General features: G+C 41.3%; 1 protein-coding gene across 2 annotated transcripts in view; it reads left to right on the top strand.

The window, feature by feature from the left end:
• Positions 1-18,429, top strand: part of prkdc (protein kinase, DNA-activated, catalytic subunit) — a 253,759-nt gene that overhangs the window by 219,259 nt on the left and 16,071 nt on the right. The window contains exons 77-83 of one of the 2 annotated variants that reach the window (XM_067979911.1): positions 3,424-3,631; positions 4,464-4,531; positions 5,720-5,940; positions 7,150-7,233; positions 7,724-7,813; positions 9,631-9,702; positions 16,924-17,125. In XM_067979911.1, coding sequence (XP_067836012.1) covers positions 3,424-3,631; positions 4,464-4,531; positions 5,720-5,940; positions 7,150-7,233; positions 7,724-7,813; positions 9,631-9,702; positions 16,924-17,125 — 945 coding nt within the window. Of the gene's footprint in view, positions 1-3,423; positions 3,632-4,463; positions 4,532-5,719; positions 5,941-7,149; positions 7,234-7,720; positions 7,814-9,630; positions 9,703-16,923; positions 17,126-18,429 lie in introns of both variants that reach the window. The other variant, XM_067979910.1, reaches the window with a different exon arrangement.

Genomic DNA, 18,429 nt, shown 5'->3' with positions numbered 1-18,429 from the left:
CCTTGTTGATCGTGGAAAGGCTTTGGGGAGTCAGGAGGTGAGTCACTCGCCGCAGAATACCCAGCCTCTGACCTGCTCTTGTAGCCACAGTATTTATGTGGCTGGTCCAGTTAAGTTTCTGGTCAATGGTGACCCCCAGAATGTTGATGGTGGGGGATTCGGCGATGGCAATGCTGTTGAATGTCAAGGGGAGGTGGTCATTGCTTGGCACTTGTCTGGCGCGAATGTTACTTGCCACTTATCAGCCCAAGCATGAATGTTGACCAGGTCTTGCTGCATACAGGCACGGACTGCTTCATTATCTGAGGGGTTGCGAATAGAACTGAACACTGTGCAATCATTAGCGAACATCCCCATTTCTGACGTTATGATGGAGGGAAGGTCATTGATGAAGCAGCTGAAGATGGTTCGGCCGAGGACACTGCCCTGAGGAACTCCTGCAGCATTGTCCTGGGGCTGAGATGATTGGCCTCCAACAATCACTACCATCTTCCTTTGTGCTAGGTATGACTGCAGCCACTGGAGAGTTTTCCCCTGATTCCCACTGACTTCAATTTTACTAGGGCTCCTTGATATCACACTTGGTCAAACACTGCCTTGACGTCAAGGGCAGTCACTCTCACCTTACCTCTGGAATTCAGCTCTTTTGTCCATGTTTGGACCAAGGCTGTAATAAGGTCTGGAGCCGAGTGGTCTTGGCGGAACCCAAACTGAGCAACGATCAGCAGGTTATTGGTGAGTAAGTGCCACTTGATAGCACTGTTGACAACAGCTTCCATCACTTTGCTGATGATCGAGAGTAAACCGATGGGGCGGTAATTGGCCGGATTGGATTTGTCCTGCTTTTTGTGGACAGGACATACTTGGGCAATTTTCCACATTGTCGGGTAGATGCCAGTGTTGTAGCTGTATTGGAATAGCTTGGCTAGAGGTGCGGCTAGTTCTGGAACACAAGTCTTCAGCACTACAGCCGGGATGTGGTCGGGGCCCATAGCCTTTGCTGTATCCACGCACTCAGCCGTTTCTTGATATCACGTGGAGTGAATCGAATTGGCTGAAGACTGGCTTCTGTGATGGTGGGGATCTCAGGAGGAGGCCGAGATTGATCATCCACTCGGCACTTCTGGCTGAAGATGGTTGCAAGCGCTTCAGCCTTGTCTTTTGCATTCATGTGCTGGACTCTGCCATCATTGAGGATGGGGATGTTCACGGAGCCTCCTCCTCCCATTAGTTGTTTAATTGTCCACCACCATTCACGACTGGAATGTGGCAGGACTGCAGAGCTTTGATCTGATCCGTTGGTTGTGGAATCGCTTAGCTCTGCCTATAGCATATTGCTTCTGCTGTTTAACATGCATGTAGTCCTGTGTTGTAGCTTCACCCAGTTGGCACCTCATTTTCAGCTACGCCTAGTTCTGCTCCTGGCATGCTCTTCTACACTCCTCATTGAACCAGGGTTGATCTCCTGGCTTGTTGATAATGGAAAGTGAGGAATATGCCGGGCTATGAGGTTACAGATTGTGCTGGAATACAATTTTTCTGCTGCTGATGGCCCACAGCGCCTCATGGATGCTCAGTTTTGAGCTGCTAGATCTGTTCTGAATCTATCCCATTTAGCACGGTGGTAGTGCCACAAAACACGTGATTTGGGTGATTCCAGGTTCCTTCCTGTGGTCCAATTCACATTACTTTCTGTTATTTAATTTAATATTTTAGACTATTATTGTGATTCTTGGAAGCCTCATTGTGACTTGAGAGTTAAACTCTTAGAATCATAGAAAATTTACAGCACATAAGGAGGCCATTCAGCCCATTGTGTCCGTGCCGGCCGAAAATGAGCCACCCAGCCTAATCCCACTTTCCAGCACTTGGTCCAAAGCCTTGTAGGTTACGGTACTTCAGGTGCACATCCAGGTACTTTTTAAATGAGTTGAGGGTTTCTGCCTCTACCACCCTTTTAGGCAGCGAGTTCCAGACCCCCACCACCCTCTGGGTGAAAATTTTTTCCTCCGCTCCCCTCTAATCCTTCTACCAATCACTTTAAATCTATGCCCCCTGGTTATCGACCTCCCTGCTAAGAGAAATAGGTCCTTCCTATCTACTCTATCTGGGCCCCTCATAATTTTGTACACCTCAATTAAATCACCCTTCAGCTTCCTCTGTTCCAAGGAAAACAACCCCAGCCAACCCAGTCTTTCCTCATAGCTAGAATTCTCCAGTCCTGGCAACATCCTTGTGAATCTCCTCTGTATCCTCTATAGTTTAATCACATCTTTCCTGTAATGTGGTGACCAGAACTGTACACAGTACTCAAGTTGTGGCCTAACTAGTGTTTTATACAGTTCCAGCATAATCTCCCTGCTCTTATATGCTATGCCTCAGCTAATAAAGGAAATAATTCCACGTGCCTTCTTAACCACCTTTTCTACCTGTCCTGCTACCTTCAGGGATCTGTGGACAAGCACTCCAAGGTCCCTCACTTCCTCTACACCTCTCGTATCCTCCCATTTATTGTGTATTCCCTTGCCTTGTTTGCCCTCCACAAATTCATTACCTCACATTTCTCTGGATTGAATTCCAATTGCCACTTTTCTGCCCACCTGACCAATCCATTGATATCTTCCTGTAGTCTACAGCTTTCTTCCTCACTTTCAACCACATGGCTAATTTTTGTAATATCTGCAAACTACTTAATCATTCCCCCTACATTTAAGTCCAAATCATTAATATATACCACTCTTAGTCCCACTCACATGCTATAAGCATTATTTAAACGCTTCTGTAGCGCACGAGAGCCAAGAGAATACATTTCAAATTCAGAAAGCACTCAAAATAAATCCTACAAGCTTTCTAATTATTGTTAATGTTTTATTCCCAGCATCTGATCTTGGGCCTGAGGACATTGATCAACAATTGCCTAGTGCCTAAATAATGAAGCAACATTTAGTTACCAGGCTGCTGCTATAAATAAACTAGATTGTTCACCATGGGAGGAGAGGGAAATTTGAGGGTGAATTGGCCTTTGCCAGCCGCAGGTTCCCTGCTCCATCCATCCAGCAAATGGCATTAAGAACATTAAGATGGGTAAAGAATGTCCTTAAAATGTTGATACTGTGGAATTAGATTGTATCCAACAAGTTATAGGTTCAGGAGGTTCCAAGCAGATATCAGAATTTCATCTCAAATCTTGTATCTTTCTGGTTTGCATAGCTCGATTTAAACTATACATGCATTTATAAATTGGTTTCATTCATTTTTGAAAGTATGACCGGCATTAATTTCAGATCTAACTTTTAGAAATTTTGTGTTCGTGTCTTTATTTACATAATCTGTACAAATATAAAATATTCTAGTTATCAGTTTCACCAGTTTTGTGCACTAAAAGGCACTATCTTTCTTTAAATCATGCTTTCAAAACTTCAGATGTTGAAGAAGGCTCTTGATCTATATTTTGGAGAAGGAGGCTCAAACCTACTGGACATGAACTCAAATACATTTGACAAGGCAACAAAGGAAATCCTGAAAAGTGTATGGGGGAAACAGCGGGAGCCACCTGGGAACCTGAAAGAGTACTCGCCATGGATGAGTGAATTCAAGCCTGAGTTTCTACGGAATGAATTAGAAATTCCTGGCAAGTTGCATCCTCTTAACAAAACACACTGCTCTTTTTATTGTTTGTAACTTTTTTTAACTTTATCTTTTTAACTTTGCTGAAAGGAACTTGAGTAATACCTTTATGAATGTTGGCTAGAGAGTGTCAAATGTCACTTCCTGTTGCACATTTGTTCCTGACATGAGAGCCTGCCAAGTTTGCAATCTTTAAAGGTTAAAAGCTCTAATTCTCTTTAACATTACTCAAGTAATTTGACACTAAAGGAAACATTGGCCCTTAGTCCTAAAAAGGAGCATTTTTTTAATGATTCTGATCATCTGTAAATCCTGTTTTACACCATTGACTTCATTCTCTCTCTTGTAATAAAGATTTCTGAGCATTCCGAAAGAAATGGATATAGGGAAATGAAGCAGTAGAAATTAAATTTAAAATAAAGGTGATTCACTGATCTTGGACCACCTCAAACACCCATTTCAACAGTTGTGCAGTGTGTTCACGATCAGCAGTACTGTAGAACACAGCATCTCTTGTGACGTTTCCCACACCTAGTGACATATTAAAGAAAGAAACATGGGGCGTTATGCATTTTCCAACATATAAGAAGGGAGCTGGTCTCACATCTACAAACATTCATGTAACGAGGACTTGGCTGAGGCCCAGGAATAGATCGCTTGCCAATCCTGAAAGCTTTGGTGTGGTACATAATGCTAGGGGTGGAAGACAAAAAAGGAGGGAAGGGGGAGTGGAAAGTGAATGAGAAAATAAATAATACCCAAAAAGACTTTTCTCTTTATTTACGTCAAGACTCTCATAGATCAACCATCCATAACAAATATTTTTTTCTGTCTAGGACAGTATGATGGTAAATCCAAACCGTTGCCAGAATACCATGCAAGAATCACTGGGTTTGATGAAAGGGTATGAACTATTTTAAATTCTTAAATACCTGTAAGCAAATATTGATGAAATCAGACATTTGTATTTTGGGGATAATCTTATTAGCTTCACTTCATGCTGCACTCATTTTACAAAGTATTAGAAAGCTAAAAGGGGAATTTGTAAGGCATGCAGTGGTATGGCTAGAAAAATGTGATTTCTACCTCAGTAAAGATTATTAAACTGATGGAAACTGTTCCAGATAAAAAAAACTGCAGCTACTAGAACTCTGAAACAAAAATGCTGGAAACACTCAGCAGGTCACTCAACATCTGTGGAGAGACCAGTTGTGTTAATGTTACAGGTGGGGACCCTATGTCAAAACTAGTTTTTGTTACAAATTGTTCAAAGGCCTTATCAACCAGACCACATAGAGAGGATAAGTGCAAATCAGCCCTTTGGAAATGTGAGTTGTTCTTTTATTTTCTAACATTTTCTTTTCAAAAATTTACAAAAATATATTGAATACATTATGAACAGAACATGGATACATTTACCTGCATGTTTGTAATGTACTCTAAAAGTTGCAATTTTATACCATTTGTGAAACCAATACATGTAGAAATATTTCTGCAATCCTCAGAGGGACCTGCACTTTGTTTTTCGCTATCTGGTTGTATAGTGTGTCTAGATCCAAACTGTACATGTACATTTTGTCTTTCGATGTTGTCATTTTATCTAAGCATCACATATAAATGTGTCTTTCTTGTGCAAGAAAAATATAAAACTGATAATGTAAGTGAGATAGTGCACGTCACCACTATGTCGATAGGTTTTTTTGTGACTTCCTGTTTACAGTTGTTCAGTTGTACTGAGCTGAAGTGTTCAGGAACTATTTTTTAATTAGAATTTTAAAACATGAAACAGTATTATTCTTTCATATCAGAATTACAATATTATGGTTTGCATACTGTTTGGAAGAACAATTCAGCGAAAAAAAGATGGAGACTGTTTGGTGAAAAGAGTTCACATGCCTAGCATAATGTGGTTTGTAGCTAATGCTTAATTAAAAAAATTATGCTGAGGTAACATCTAAATGTAAAATGTTGTCAGTAGTAAATTTGACAAAGTTCCAGCTTCCGTAACACATTTTATTCATGCAAACTCATTTTCACTGCAGTGGTAAGAATATGTACATATCTTAACTACTGACTCCGTGGTTTTACCCAGATAAAAGTTATGAAGTCTATAAGGAAGCCAAAGCGACTGATAATTCGTGGTAATGATGAAAAGGAATATCCTTTCCTTGTGAAGGGTGGAGAAGATTTACGACAAGATCAGCGAATCGAGCAGCTATTTGACATCATGAACATTATCCTTTCTCGAGATGCAGCTTGCAGTCAAAGAAACTTGCAGTTGAAGACATATCAAGTCATTCCTATGACATCTAGGTACAGCAATAAAACTAAATCAAAAAGTGGTTATTCTTGATAATTGACAGTCATTCTAACGATGCCATGCTTCAGCTCTGAATAATTGAAATAAAACATCTGTTAAACTGACCCCACGCTTACCCCAAAGGACAGAGAACATCAGATCAGTGAGGATAAAAGACGCTTTTCTGCGGTACAGTTTTGAAACTTGTATGATCCCTCTGGCTGTGGAAATCTACACAGATAAACCAGTTTTCTTTACTGACTATAATTTATAGATATTTTGGAGTAGGTTAGTTTCCTCATTTTGTGACTGGTTTAAATCTCAAGTCAATTCTACCCTTTAGTAAAGTGAGGTTTGTTTTTACTTAAACATTTTCTTATCTCTTCAGAAAATAGTTTTTTTTTAAGAAACACAAGAAAAAAACAGAAAACTTCAGGAAAAAAATGCCGACACTTTCATCTGGTTGCTTGAAATGTACTTTCAAATTTTGTATTAATTGTGAACACCATACTATATAGAAATATTACAGCAATCTTGATTTTTGCAGTAATTTCAATGAGAATTAAGCAACTAAATCACCAATGGGATTTGTTGGCATTTTACTTGTTTTCACCCATTTCCACACACTTTTCATCACCAATTCTCCTTCACCCACGCGGCTGGAACAGGTTACAACATGACAGGATGGAAAATACTTAGGTTCAGGTGGAATGAGACGGACCATTGCAATTTCTCCTCTCCTTATGAGAATCAGCTTGCTTCTTCTCAGTTTGATCTGGTGATCCAAAGATCAACCAGTGAAAAAACTCACCCAACAGGTTCCAGTGGCAGGCAGAAGCACTGGGACTTGAGCATACAACATCTTGGATAGCTGTTGAGCATTGAACTACATGAACAATCCTCATTTCCTTGTGGGAAAAATGTCCTTTATTTGCTATTTATAGTAAAATCATAAACACAAGTATAAAGAACACATTTACGATTTCATTACAACTGTCGAGCAAATAAAGCCTTCCCCTAATGTGGTATTTACAGTACTTTTCGTATTTCTGAAATAGTCCAAATATATATATTAACTTTTTTTTTGATCAGCCCAGATTTGCACAACCAAGGTAATCTGGCATATTTGATGACGTTGATGTTATGTAGCAGATAAACATTATAAGCAGTAAATAATTTTTGTAGCATTTCATAAATAGTAATTGTGTTATGTTTCTCTTAAGACTTGGTTTGATAGAATGGTTGGACACTACATGCGTAGTCAAAGATTTCCTTTTAAGCAACATGACCGAGGACGAGCAAAAAAGGTAACGTTTGAAATGATCAGATGCAGCCCCAATGCAAGACACACAGCCAATTAAGGACTAAGTCATTCTATAGGATAAAAGTCATAGTGAGTCCAGTGGGCTTTAGTGCAGTGAATTTGGGAAAAATGCTTTAGCTATTCCCAGCATTGAATTTTACTGCATCATTCTGATTTACATTCGTTTGCTAAAATTCCTAATCCAAACCTAATATGTTTTGTCTAATGAGTTGAATCTTTAGCAGGATTTAACTACTGTGTTTTTTAAGTAATGAATATTGTGAAAATGCACTTGCGTTTCACAAGAATGATTTGACCACCAACCTTGCCAATGTAATACATACAACTCTATTAATAATAAAAATAAGTTTTTTTTCAAATTTCCAGATTTCTATTTGACAAGATTGCTGGTCAAAGAATCAATAATATTTCAGCAAAGACTTTGTATATTAAGTCACTTACATTTATTTTAATTTCCAAACTGCACCAAGAAGACCAGAACCTGGAGCACAGTTTAATGACTGGTTATCAAAGATGTCAGGAGGAAAGAGTGAAATTTGTCTTCGATATGCACTCATGTACATGTGAGTATAATTTGCCTTGGAGCACAACTTTAACTTTTAGGCATGTTAAGTGCTTCAGCTGGTTTTAGCCTTATGTGGAAGCTTAGACTGTATGACTTGATCAGTACTGCCCATGCTCAAGTCTAGTAGAAGGAATATTTCAGAGCCTGATTATTGAAATCCTATGTCTATTAAGTGGGCCGAAAAATAGGAAAAACATGATAAATCCACTTACAAGGCATTCCTTCAAAATCATTACTTTGATGTTTCCTGGGCTTAACTTCTGCATTGAACAGCTAACTAGCAACCCTAGATATCTGTTGTACGTGGGCATATACATGACTTAAGTCAAAATCCAGCATAAAGGCCTGGAAATAGCAGAAACTTCTTTATGATGTCTTCTTCCTTATTAATGTATTAAAATGAAACTCCTGCCTCTTTCTGGGTAGTGCTTCAAGCCAGAGCTTCAAAACGCCGGAAATGTACATGGTACATTATTGGTGGAGATCAAGTGCAACTGGTTTTTTCCTGTAGTTTTGGTTGATTACGCTCCAATTGCACCCATTTATGGACGTAACCAAAATGAAAATCTGCCCTAATATCCTCAGAATAGAAGGGAGGAAGATCATTGAGAAATTAGGAAAAGGAAACTTTACAGTTGTTTAATATGGAAGCCTGATTAGTGAGTTAAACTAAGTAGCCTGAAATCACTTTTCAGTTTTCAGCATACCAGGGCATCCAAATAACCAGTGTCAGCCGAATATGGCCCAGTTACTGTGACAATCTTCAGCTGCTGTCGGGCCAGGTTGGTCGGAAAGAGTATTGAAACCCAGTTGATGAGCACAAAAAAAATTACTGCAATCTAAAGTTGATACATTAATATTACTCTAAAATGGGAAGTATTTGAAACCTTAAAGTTAATCATAGCTACAAGACATTCCATTAGTATAAAGAGGCTGTATTCAACGTGTAAGAGGACAAGAAGTTTTTGTGACTGACATATGTACACGTGCAAATTAAGCTCTTTTGAAATTCCCACTTTGAGAGAAATGTTAGGAATTATTTTGGCCTTTTTATTTAAAAAAAAATCTCCTTTCTTCCCTAACTCAGAAATTGTCAGTGTATATATTAAAACCAAAATATGGTTTTAACATATTAACTTTATGATGTTTTGTTGCCTTGTGCATTATTAAATAGAACCAGCTAATGCTGCTTTATAGCCTATATAAAAATTCAGTATTAATTTTAAAATCTTTATTAGAGTAGTTATATTGAATAGCTACAGTGGTTTATAGTATACCTTAACACTTGGAAGGTAATCCCTCCTGGATTGGCCCAGGGCATCAAGTGTCTCAGAGATATATATGTACAAATACCCATTATTTCAAGCTATAAAATTGCTGATCAGATATTTTTGGAGGGAGAGGGGTTAGATTTTCCTTTCTTCTTATTTCCCATTCTTTGTGCATCATGCAGTATCAGTGAGTGTTGGTCTCTTGCCAAGCCTCTGCCAATGTCCTTCTGAAAGTGGCCATGGGATGTGTTCAGGAGTACCTAGCAGTGATTCACCCTTTGAATTTCCCTCCCTCAATGTGGAGAAGCAGTTGGCCTCTGACTACTGAGTTTCCAAGACTGTACAGCTGGAATCAGAAATGTTATGTGAATCTCACATCAACTCGGCCTCACTGTTTGTACTGGTCCAATGGAGTGTGCCACCTCAGGGACTATGAGTAGACATTTTGCATAGAATTCTTCCCTTACATGACAAACGTATTTTCAAATTTGATCCATAGTAGTTATTAAGGTGCCAAATACTAGTTTGATGTTTTTCCTTACAGGAAAGCCAGTCGAACTGAAACAGTCAAAGTTTTCGGAGACTGTCAGCGAGCTGCACCACAAGATCTATTGAGGTGAGTGAAGACATTAAATATGAATAGTATATTGTGTTTGTGCTATAATTGTTAATAACCTATTCACTAACATGCAGGTACAATGTTTTTATTATAGTTCATTTAACTGCCGTCACAACTTCTCCATTATGTCAGTTACAGTTACTTTCCTCCCACAAAATAATTGCTTGCTGCTAGTTGATGGAGAGATCTGTACTGCTTTCCTATCAGCCTCCTATTTTGACAGTGGCTAGATGTGTCCTAAACTTTGGATGCGAATGTTGCCTTGGAAGCTTTTTCAAACTGGACACAAGTACATGCGAGGCCTGCCCAGGGCCCCTATCCTCAGGTTCACAATGTCTTCCGTGTGTCCACCTGTGATAGTACATCCAAGACTTGCAGCTCTGATGCCACACTTGTCCACTCTTTGCCAAAGTTTGTTGAAACATCGGTCACAGTAAGGACTTTTTTTAACTTTAATTGGGATTGTTTAAAATGCCGTTGGATGGTGATGGCAGGATTAGAGGGTTAAATTTTGATGAACCAAATAGCCTTTTCTCATCTGTGGTAATTGTAGGTGGATCTCAAATTTAATATACTTTGTCGTCTGAGAAACAAAATGAACAAATGTATTAAAGTATTTAAAGAAGCATAATATCCCTGAGAGAGATCAGTCTACTCTCAATCATCAGCAAACTGATGGCAGGTGTCTGAGGATTGGGAGCAGTTTAGAATTCAGCAAAAAAGGACCAAGAGATTGATTAAGAAGGGAAAAATAGAGCATGAGAGTAAACTTGCAAGGAACATAAAAGTGGACTGTAAAAGCTTCTACAAGTATGTAAAAAGAAAAAGATTAGTGAAGACAAATGTAGGTCCCTTACTGTCAGAAACAGGAGAATTTATAATGGGGAACAAGGAAATAGCAGAGCAATTAAACAAATACTTTGGTTCTGTCTTCACGGAAGAAGGCACAAATAACTTCCCAGAAATGCTGGGGAACCAAGGGTCCAGTGAGAAGGAGGAATTAAAGGAAATTAGTATTAGTAAAAAAAAAAAGTGCTGGAGAAATTGATGGGACTGAAAGCCGATAAATCCCCAGAGCCTGATAACCTGCCTCCCAGGGAACTAAAAGAGGTAACCATGGAAATAGTGGATGCATTAGTTGTCATCTTCCAAAATTCTATAGATTTGCAACAGTTCCTGCAGATTGGAGGGTGGCAAATGTAACCCCCCACTATTTAAAAAAGGAGGGAGAGAGAAAACAGGGAACGACAGACCGATTAGCCTAACATCAGTAGTAGGGAAAATGCTACTGTCTATTATAAAAGATGTGATAACAGGACACTTAGAAAATATCAACGGGATTAGACAAAGTCAATGTGGATTTATGAAAGGGAAATCGTGTTTTACAAACCTACTGGAGTTTTTTGAGGATGTAATTGGTAGAATAGATAAGGGAGAACCAGTGGATGTGGTTCATTTGGATTTTCAGAAGGCCTTTGATAAAGTTCCACATAAGAGGTTACTGTGCAAAATTAAAGCACATGGGATTGGTGGTAATGTATTGGCATGGATTGAAAATTGGTTAACAGACAGGAATCAGAGAGTAGGAATAAATGGGTCTTTTTCGGGGTGGCAGGCGGTGACTGGTGGGGTACCACAGGGATCAGTGCTTGGGCCCCAGCTATTCACAATATATATCAATGATTTGGATGAGGGAACCAAATGTAATATTTCCAAGTTTGCTGACCACAAAAAATTAGGTGGGATTGTGAGTTGTGAGGAGGATGCAAAGAGGCTTCAAGGCGATTTAGACAAGTTGAGTGAGTGGGCAAATACATGGCAGATGCAGTATAACGTGGATAAACGTGAAGTTATCCACTTCGGAAGGAAAAACAGAAAGGCAGAGTATTATTTAAATGGTGATAGATTGGGGAATGTTGATGTACAAAGCGACCTGGGTGTCCTTGTAGACCAGTCACTGAAAGCAAACATGCAGGTGCAGCAAGCAGTCAGGAAGGCAAATGGTATGTTGGCCTTCATTGCAAGAGGATTTGAGTACAGGAGCAAGGATGCCTTACTGCAGTTATACAGGGCCTTTGTGAGACTACACCTGGAGTATTGTGAGCAGTTTTGGTCTCCTTACCTAAGAAAGGATATACTTGCCATAGAGGGAGTGCAGCGAAGGTTCACCAGACTGATTCCTGGGATGGCAGGACTGTCGTATGAGGAGAGATTGGGTCGACTCGGCCTGTATTAACTTGTGGGTACAGTAGCATAGTGGTTATGGTACTGGACTAGTAATGCTGAGGCCTGGACTAATAATCCAGAGTCATGAGTTCAAATCGTGCCACGGCAGCTGGGGAATTTAAATTCAATTAATTATTTAAATTCAATTAATTAAATTTTAAAAAATCTGGAATTAAAATACTAGTATCAGTAATGGTGGCCATGAAACTACCGGATTGTCGTAAAAACCCATCTGGTTCACTAATGTCCTTTAGGGAAGGAAACCTGCCATCCTTACCCAGTCTGACCTATATGTGACTCCAGACCCACAGCAATGTGGTTGATTCTTAATTGCCCTCTGAAATTGCCTAGCAAGCCACTCAGTTGTAAAATCTCGCTACAAAAAGTCATAATAAGAATAAAACCGGACGGACCACCTGGCATCGGACCACGAGGCACCGGACACGACAACAGCAAACCAAGCCCAGTCAACCCTGCAAAGTCCTCCTCACTAACATCTGGGGACTTGTGCCAAAATTGGGAGAGCTGTCCCACAGACTAGTCAAGCAACAGCCTGACATAGCCATACTCACAGAATCATATCTTTCAGCCAACGTCCCAGACTCTTCCATCACCATCCCGGGGTATGTCCTGTCCCACCGGCAGGACAGACCCACCAGAGGTGGCGGTACAGTGATATACAGTCAGGAGGGAGTGGCCCTGGGAGTCCTCAACATTGACTCTGGACCCCATGAAATCTCATGGCATCAGGTCAAACATGGGCAAGGAAACCTCTTGCTGATTACCACTTACCGTCCTCCCTCAGCTGATGAATCAGTCCTCCTCCATGTTGAGCACCGTTTGGAGGAAGCACTGAGGGTAGCAAGGGCACAGACTGTAATCTGGGTGGGCGACTTCAATGTCCATCACCAAGAGTGGCTCGGTAGCACCACTACTGACCGAGCTGGCCGAGTCCTGAAGGACATAGCTGCCAGACTGGGCCTGCGGCAGGTGGTGAGCAAACCAACACGAGGGAAAAACTTACTTGACCTCGTCCTCGCCAATCTACCTGTCCATGACAGTATTGGTAGGAGTGACCACCGCACGGTCCTCGTGGCGATTAAGTCCCGTCTTCGCACTGAGGACACCATCCAACGTGTTGTGTGGCACTACCACCGTGCGAAATGGGATAGATTCAGAACAGATCTAGCAGCACAAAACTGGGCATCCATGAGGCACTGTGGGCCATCAGCAGCAGCAGAATTGTATTCCAGCACAATCTGTAACCTCATGGCCCGGCATATTCCTCACTCTACCATTACCAACCAACCAGGGGATCAACCCTGGTTCAATGAGGAGTGCAGAAGAGCATGCCAGGAGCAGCACCAGGCGTACCTAAAAATGAGGTGCCAACCTGGTGAAGCTACAACTAAGGAATACATGCATGCTAAACAGCGGAAGCAACATGCTATAGACAGAGCTAAGCGATTCCACAACCAACGGATCAGATCAAAGCTCTGCAGTCCTGCCACATCCAGTCGTGAATGGTGGTGGACAATTAAACAATTAACTGGAGGAGGAGGCTCTGCAAACATCCCCATCATCAATGATGGCGGAGTCCAGCACGTGAGTGCAAAAGACAAGGCTGAAGCATTTGCAACCATCTTCAGCCAGAAGTGCCAGGTGGATGATCCATCTTGGCCTCCTCCCGATATCCCCACCATCACAGAAGCCAGTCTTCAGCCAATTCGATTCACTCCACGTGATATCAAGAAACGGCTGAGTGCACTGGATACAGCAAAGGCTATGGGCCCCGACAACATCCCAGCTGTAGTGCTGAAGACTTGTGCTCCAGAACTAGCTGCGCCTCTAGCCAAGCTATTCCAGTACAGCTACAACACTGGCATCTACCTGACAATGTGGAAAATTGCCGCGGTATGTCCTGTCCACAAAAAGGACAAATCCAATCCGGCCAATTACCACCCCATCAGTCTACTCTCAATCATCTGCAAAGTGATGGAAGGTGTCGTCGACTGTGCTATCAAGCGGCACTTACTCACCAATAACCTGCTCACCGATGCTCAGTTTGGGTTCCGCCAGAACCACTCGGCTCCAGACCTCATTACAGCCTTGGTCCAAACATGGACAAAAGAGCTGAATTCCAGAGGTAAGGTGAGAGTGACTGCCCTTGACATCAAGGCAGCATTTGACCGAGTGTGGCACCAAGGAGCCCTAGTAAAATTGAAGTCAATGGGAATCAGGGGGAAAACTCTCCAGTGGCTGGAGTCATACCTAGCACAAAGATGGTAGTGGTTGTTGGAGGCCAATCATCTCAGCCCCAGGGCATTGCTGCAGGAGTTCCTCAGGGCAGTGTCCTTGGCCCAACCATCTTCAGCTGCTTCATCAATGACCTTCCCTCCATCATAAGGTCAGAAATGGGGATGTTCGCTGATGATTGCACAGTGTTCAATTCCATTCGCAACCCCTCAAATAATGAAGCAGTCCGAGCCCGCATGCAGCAAGACCTGGACAACATCCAGGCTTGGGCTCATAAGTGGCAAGTAACATTCGCGCCAGATAAGTGCCAGGCAATGACCACCTCCCCTTGACATTCAACGGCATTACCATCGCCGAGTCCCCCACCATCAACATTCTGGGGTCACCATTGACCAGAAACTTAACTGGACCAACCATATAAATACTGTGGCTACGAGAGCAGGTCAGAGGCTGGCAATTCTGTGGCGAGTGAATCACCTCCTGACTCCCCAAAGCCTTTCCACATCTACAAGGCGGAAGTCAGGAGTGTGATGGAATACTCTCCACTTGCTTGGATGAGTGCAGCTCCAACAACACTCAAGAAGCTCGACACCATCCAGGACAAAGCAGCCCGCTTGATTGGCACCCCATCCACCACCCTAAACATTCACTCCCTTCACCGGCGCACAGTGGCTGCAGTGTGTACCATCCAAAGGATGCACTGCAGCAACTCGCCAAGGCTTCTTCGACAGCTCCTCCCAAACCCGTGACCTCTACCACCTAGAATCATAGAATCATAGAAGTTTACAACATGGAAACAGGCCCTTCGTCCCAACATGTCCATGTCGCCCAGTTTATACCACTAAGCTAGTCCCAATTGCCTGCACTTGGCCCATATCCCTCTATACCCATCTTACCCACGTAACTGTCCAAATGCTTTTTAAAAGACAAAATTTTACCCGCCTCTACTACTGCCTCTGGCAGCTCGTTCCAGACACTCACCACCCTTTGAGTGAAAAAATTGCCCCTCCGGACCCTTTTGTATCTCTCCCCTATCACCTTAAATCTATGTCCCCTCGTTATCGACTCCCCTACCTTTGGGAAAAGATTTTGACTATCTACCTTATCTATGCCCCTCGTTATTTTATAGACTTCTATAAGATCACCCTTAGAAGGACAAGAGCAGCAGGCACATGGGAACAACACCACCTTCACGTTCCCCTCCAAGTCACACACCATCCCGATTTGGAGATATATCGCCGTTCCTTCATCGTCGCTGGGTCAAAATCCTGGAACTCCCTACCTAACAGCACTGTGGGAGAGCCTTCACCACACGGACTGCAGCAGTTCAAGTAGGCGGCTCACCACCACCTTCTCAAGGGCAATTAGGGATGGGCAATAAATGCTGGCCTTGCCAGCGACGCCCACATCCCATGAACGAATTTAAAAAGAAATCTTTTTGACAGCAGAAGGCTATTAGTATTGCAGCCTACTGGAAATGAATCAACAGAAAGCAGCTCAATTGATGTTTTATAAACAGATTGCTTTTCCTTCTATTGGAATTGCCACCAATCTAAAAGTACAAGCCACCAGCGTGGAGTTTGTTGCATTTTTTAAAAGCGCTGTGTGCATGTGTGAACACTAAAACACGTGTGGTCACACCTATATCACCTTGGCTCAGTTGGTAGCACTCTTGCCTCTAAGTCAGAAGTCCACTCCAGGACTTGAGCACATAAACTAGTGTGACATTTCAGTGCAGTACTGAGGAAGAGCTGCAATGTCAGATGTGTCGTCTTTCACGTGAGATATTAAACTGAGGTCGTGTCTGCCTGTTCAGGTATATGTAAAAGATCCTAGGATACTATTCTAAAAAGAACTGGTATCCTGGCCAATATTCATCCCTCAACCAACATTACAAAAACAGATTTTGGGACTTGGCTGTGCACAAATTGGCTATTGGAGTTACCTATAAAACAGTAGCTACACTTCAAGAAAGTAATTAATTTGGCTGTGAAGCACTTTGAACATCCTGAGGCACTATATAATTGCAATTTCTTTCTTGCATGAGCACTGTAGTGTATCACTTGTATATGTGCACATTGGGGCTGATAATGCAGTCGTCTTTACCTGCAACACTGTTACACATGAGGTGCCCTGCATTATGGGATGCTGAGGATTGTTAAGCACCTGGAGCACAGGATATGCGATAATGCGGTCTACTTTTGGTCACCTCCCCATACAGTCTCCCAGTCTTGCTTTGGTGGTGGTTGCTTTTTTGCGAAGCATCTTGGGTTGCTTCACAATACATATAAGCATAAGTTGTTGTCTGCTTCAAAACCACATGGGTGACAACAGCCTGCTTATCACTATTGTATTCAATATATGTTTTGTGATACCAAAAGCACAGCACCTTTTTCAACGTTTTATGTAATTTATGGAACAAATCGAGCAACAACGTTACAAGTCTGTTGTTCATTAGGTTTCAATTCAGCAGGAACTTGGTGTTATATTTATCTGATTTGTATTAAATTAGAAATACAGAAAATGAAAGAAATATGAAGGAGGCAATCGACTGGTTTAGAATTTTTATTGGTTAGTTTTAGCATTGTGAGGTTATAAAGTATTCACAGTGTGCTAAATTATTGTTCCTTTACATCTGAAATTTTAAAATAAAATGAAGCAATTGAAAGCCAAGTTTACATTAATGTAATTTTGTTTCCTAATTCTCATTCTCCCTATCCTGGTCATTTTATTCAGGAGAGCATTTACAAAGATGAGTACAACTCCAGAAGCTTTCCTAGCTCTTCGCTCCCACTTTGCCAGTTCTCATGCATTAATGTGTGTCAGCCATTGGATTCTGGGAATCGGTGATCGGCATCTCTCCAATTTCATGATCAACCTGGAAACTGGGGGCATGGTGGGAATAGATTTTGGTCATGCATTTGGTTCTGCTACTCAGGTATGATTACTAGCTATTATGAGATCTTGTTCTATGATTAAATTTATCAGGAAAAGGAAAGCACAATAGACATTGTATGTAATTATCACTAGCAAATAATTCTTAGATGTTAGTATGTCTAACATCGAAGACAGCGCTGTCATTTTTATTTAAAAAAACTTGACCGTGCCATCCTGTGATATTGTAACATCTAGACTTTCAAGTTCTGATATTTGAGTATTCTAGAAATTTTTGGTTTCATATAAAACTTAAATGTGTTACTTTTCCACTAGAAGTGAGATAGCTCTTAATTTTGTTGCTATTTTTTGTATCAATTATTCCTGAAGTGTATCTACAAGAGTCTTTTTAAAAGTTGCTGGCACAATCCTCAGAAGATATGTGATGCTCTAAGCTTGAGCGTTTATCAATGTCATCCCAACTCAAGTTCTGTTACTACCTTGGGACATACTCTAGATTGTGCTATTATGTTTGGTATATACAGTTAGGGGATTATTTACTGTTACGGTTTTTAGTTTTTCACTACAGGGATGCCATGAATGGCTGGTATCTGTAGTCAACTCTCATGATTTGAACAGCAGTGATATTGGGATTTATTTCACTGTATGCGACAGGGGATCTTAATGTTCCTGTACTTCATAGTATTTCAATTCCAGTCACTTTTTTTTCTCTCCAAATTCCTTCCCTACTTTCCTGAAGGTGTTGACTCCTTGTTGGGGTAGAACTCCATGGGTTCCAATCACTCTCTGGTACCTCATCCAAATGGTCATTTTCCATGTGTGAACCTAGAAATGGCTGATATTCTCATTATTTGACATCCACACTGGGTTGCTACATAATGATCAGGATTAGTAACCATTACACTTCATTATCCCCCCTCCTCACCCAGGGGTATGACACCAATTGTAACATCTCTTCCGTCGCCCGATTTGAGATCGGCTAACTCTGTAGGCCACAGATCAAAGCTAAGAATTTTCTGGTCTGTATGGCTCAGCTACTTAATGGATAAACCAATGAACCATCAGTAGATCCCAGTCACGTGACTGGAGTTACCATCTGAGTGTCTTTGCCACGATACCTGCTGTTAGCTAAAACAAACGTAATGAAAACAAAGTTTGCCACTTCCATCAAAGTCCATTTGTATATGTGTTATAAAAAAAACTAACACAAAGATTGGAGCATTTTACAAGGTAGGATGCATCACAACCATTTCTGTGGTCTTACTGTTTTTAGTTGTACATTAATTTTGTTGCCTTATTTAAAGTAATCTTCTCTTTAGCTGTTTGTATTTACCACAAAAAAATTAT

Source organism: Heptranchias perlo, chromosome 3, assembly GCF_035084215.1.
Source record: "Heptranchias perlo isolate sHepPer1 chromosome 3, sHepPer1.hap1, whole genome shotgun sequence".
In the NCBI taxonomy this organism is placed as follows: domain Eukaryota; kingdom Metazoa; phylum Chordata; class Chondrichthyes; order Hexanchiformes; family Hexanchidae; genus Heptranchias; species Heptranchias perlo.
Note: the sequence above shows the minus strand (reverse complement) of the source record. Positions and strands in the feature narration are given on the sequence as shown.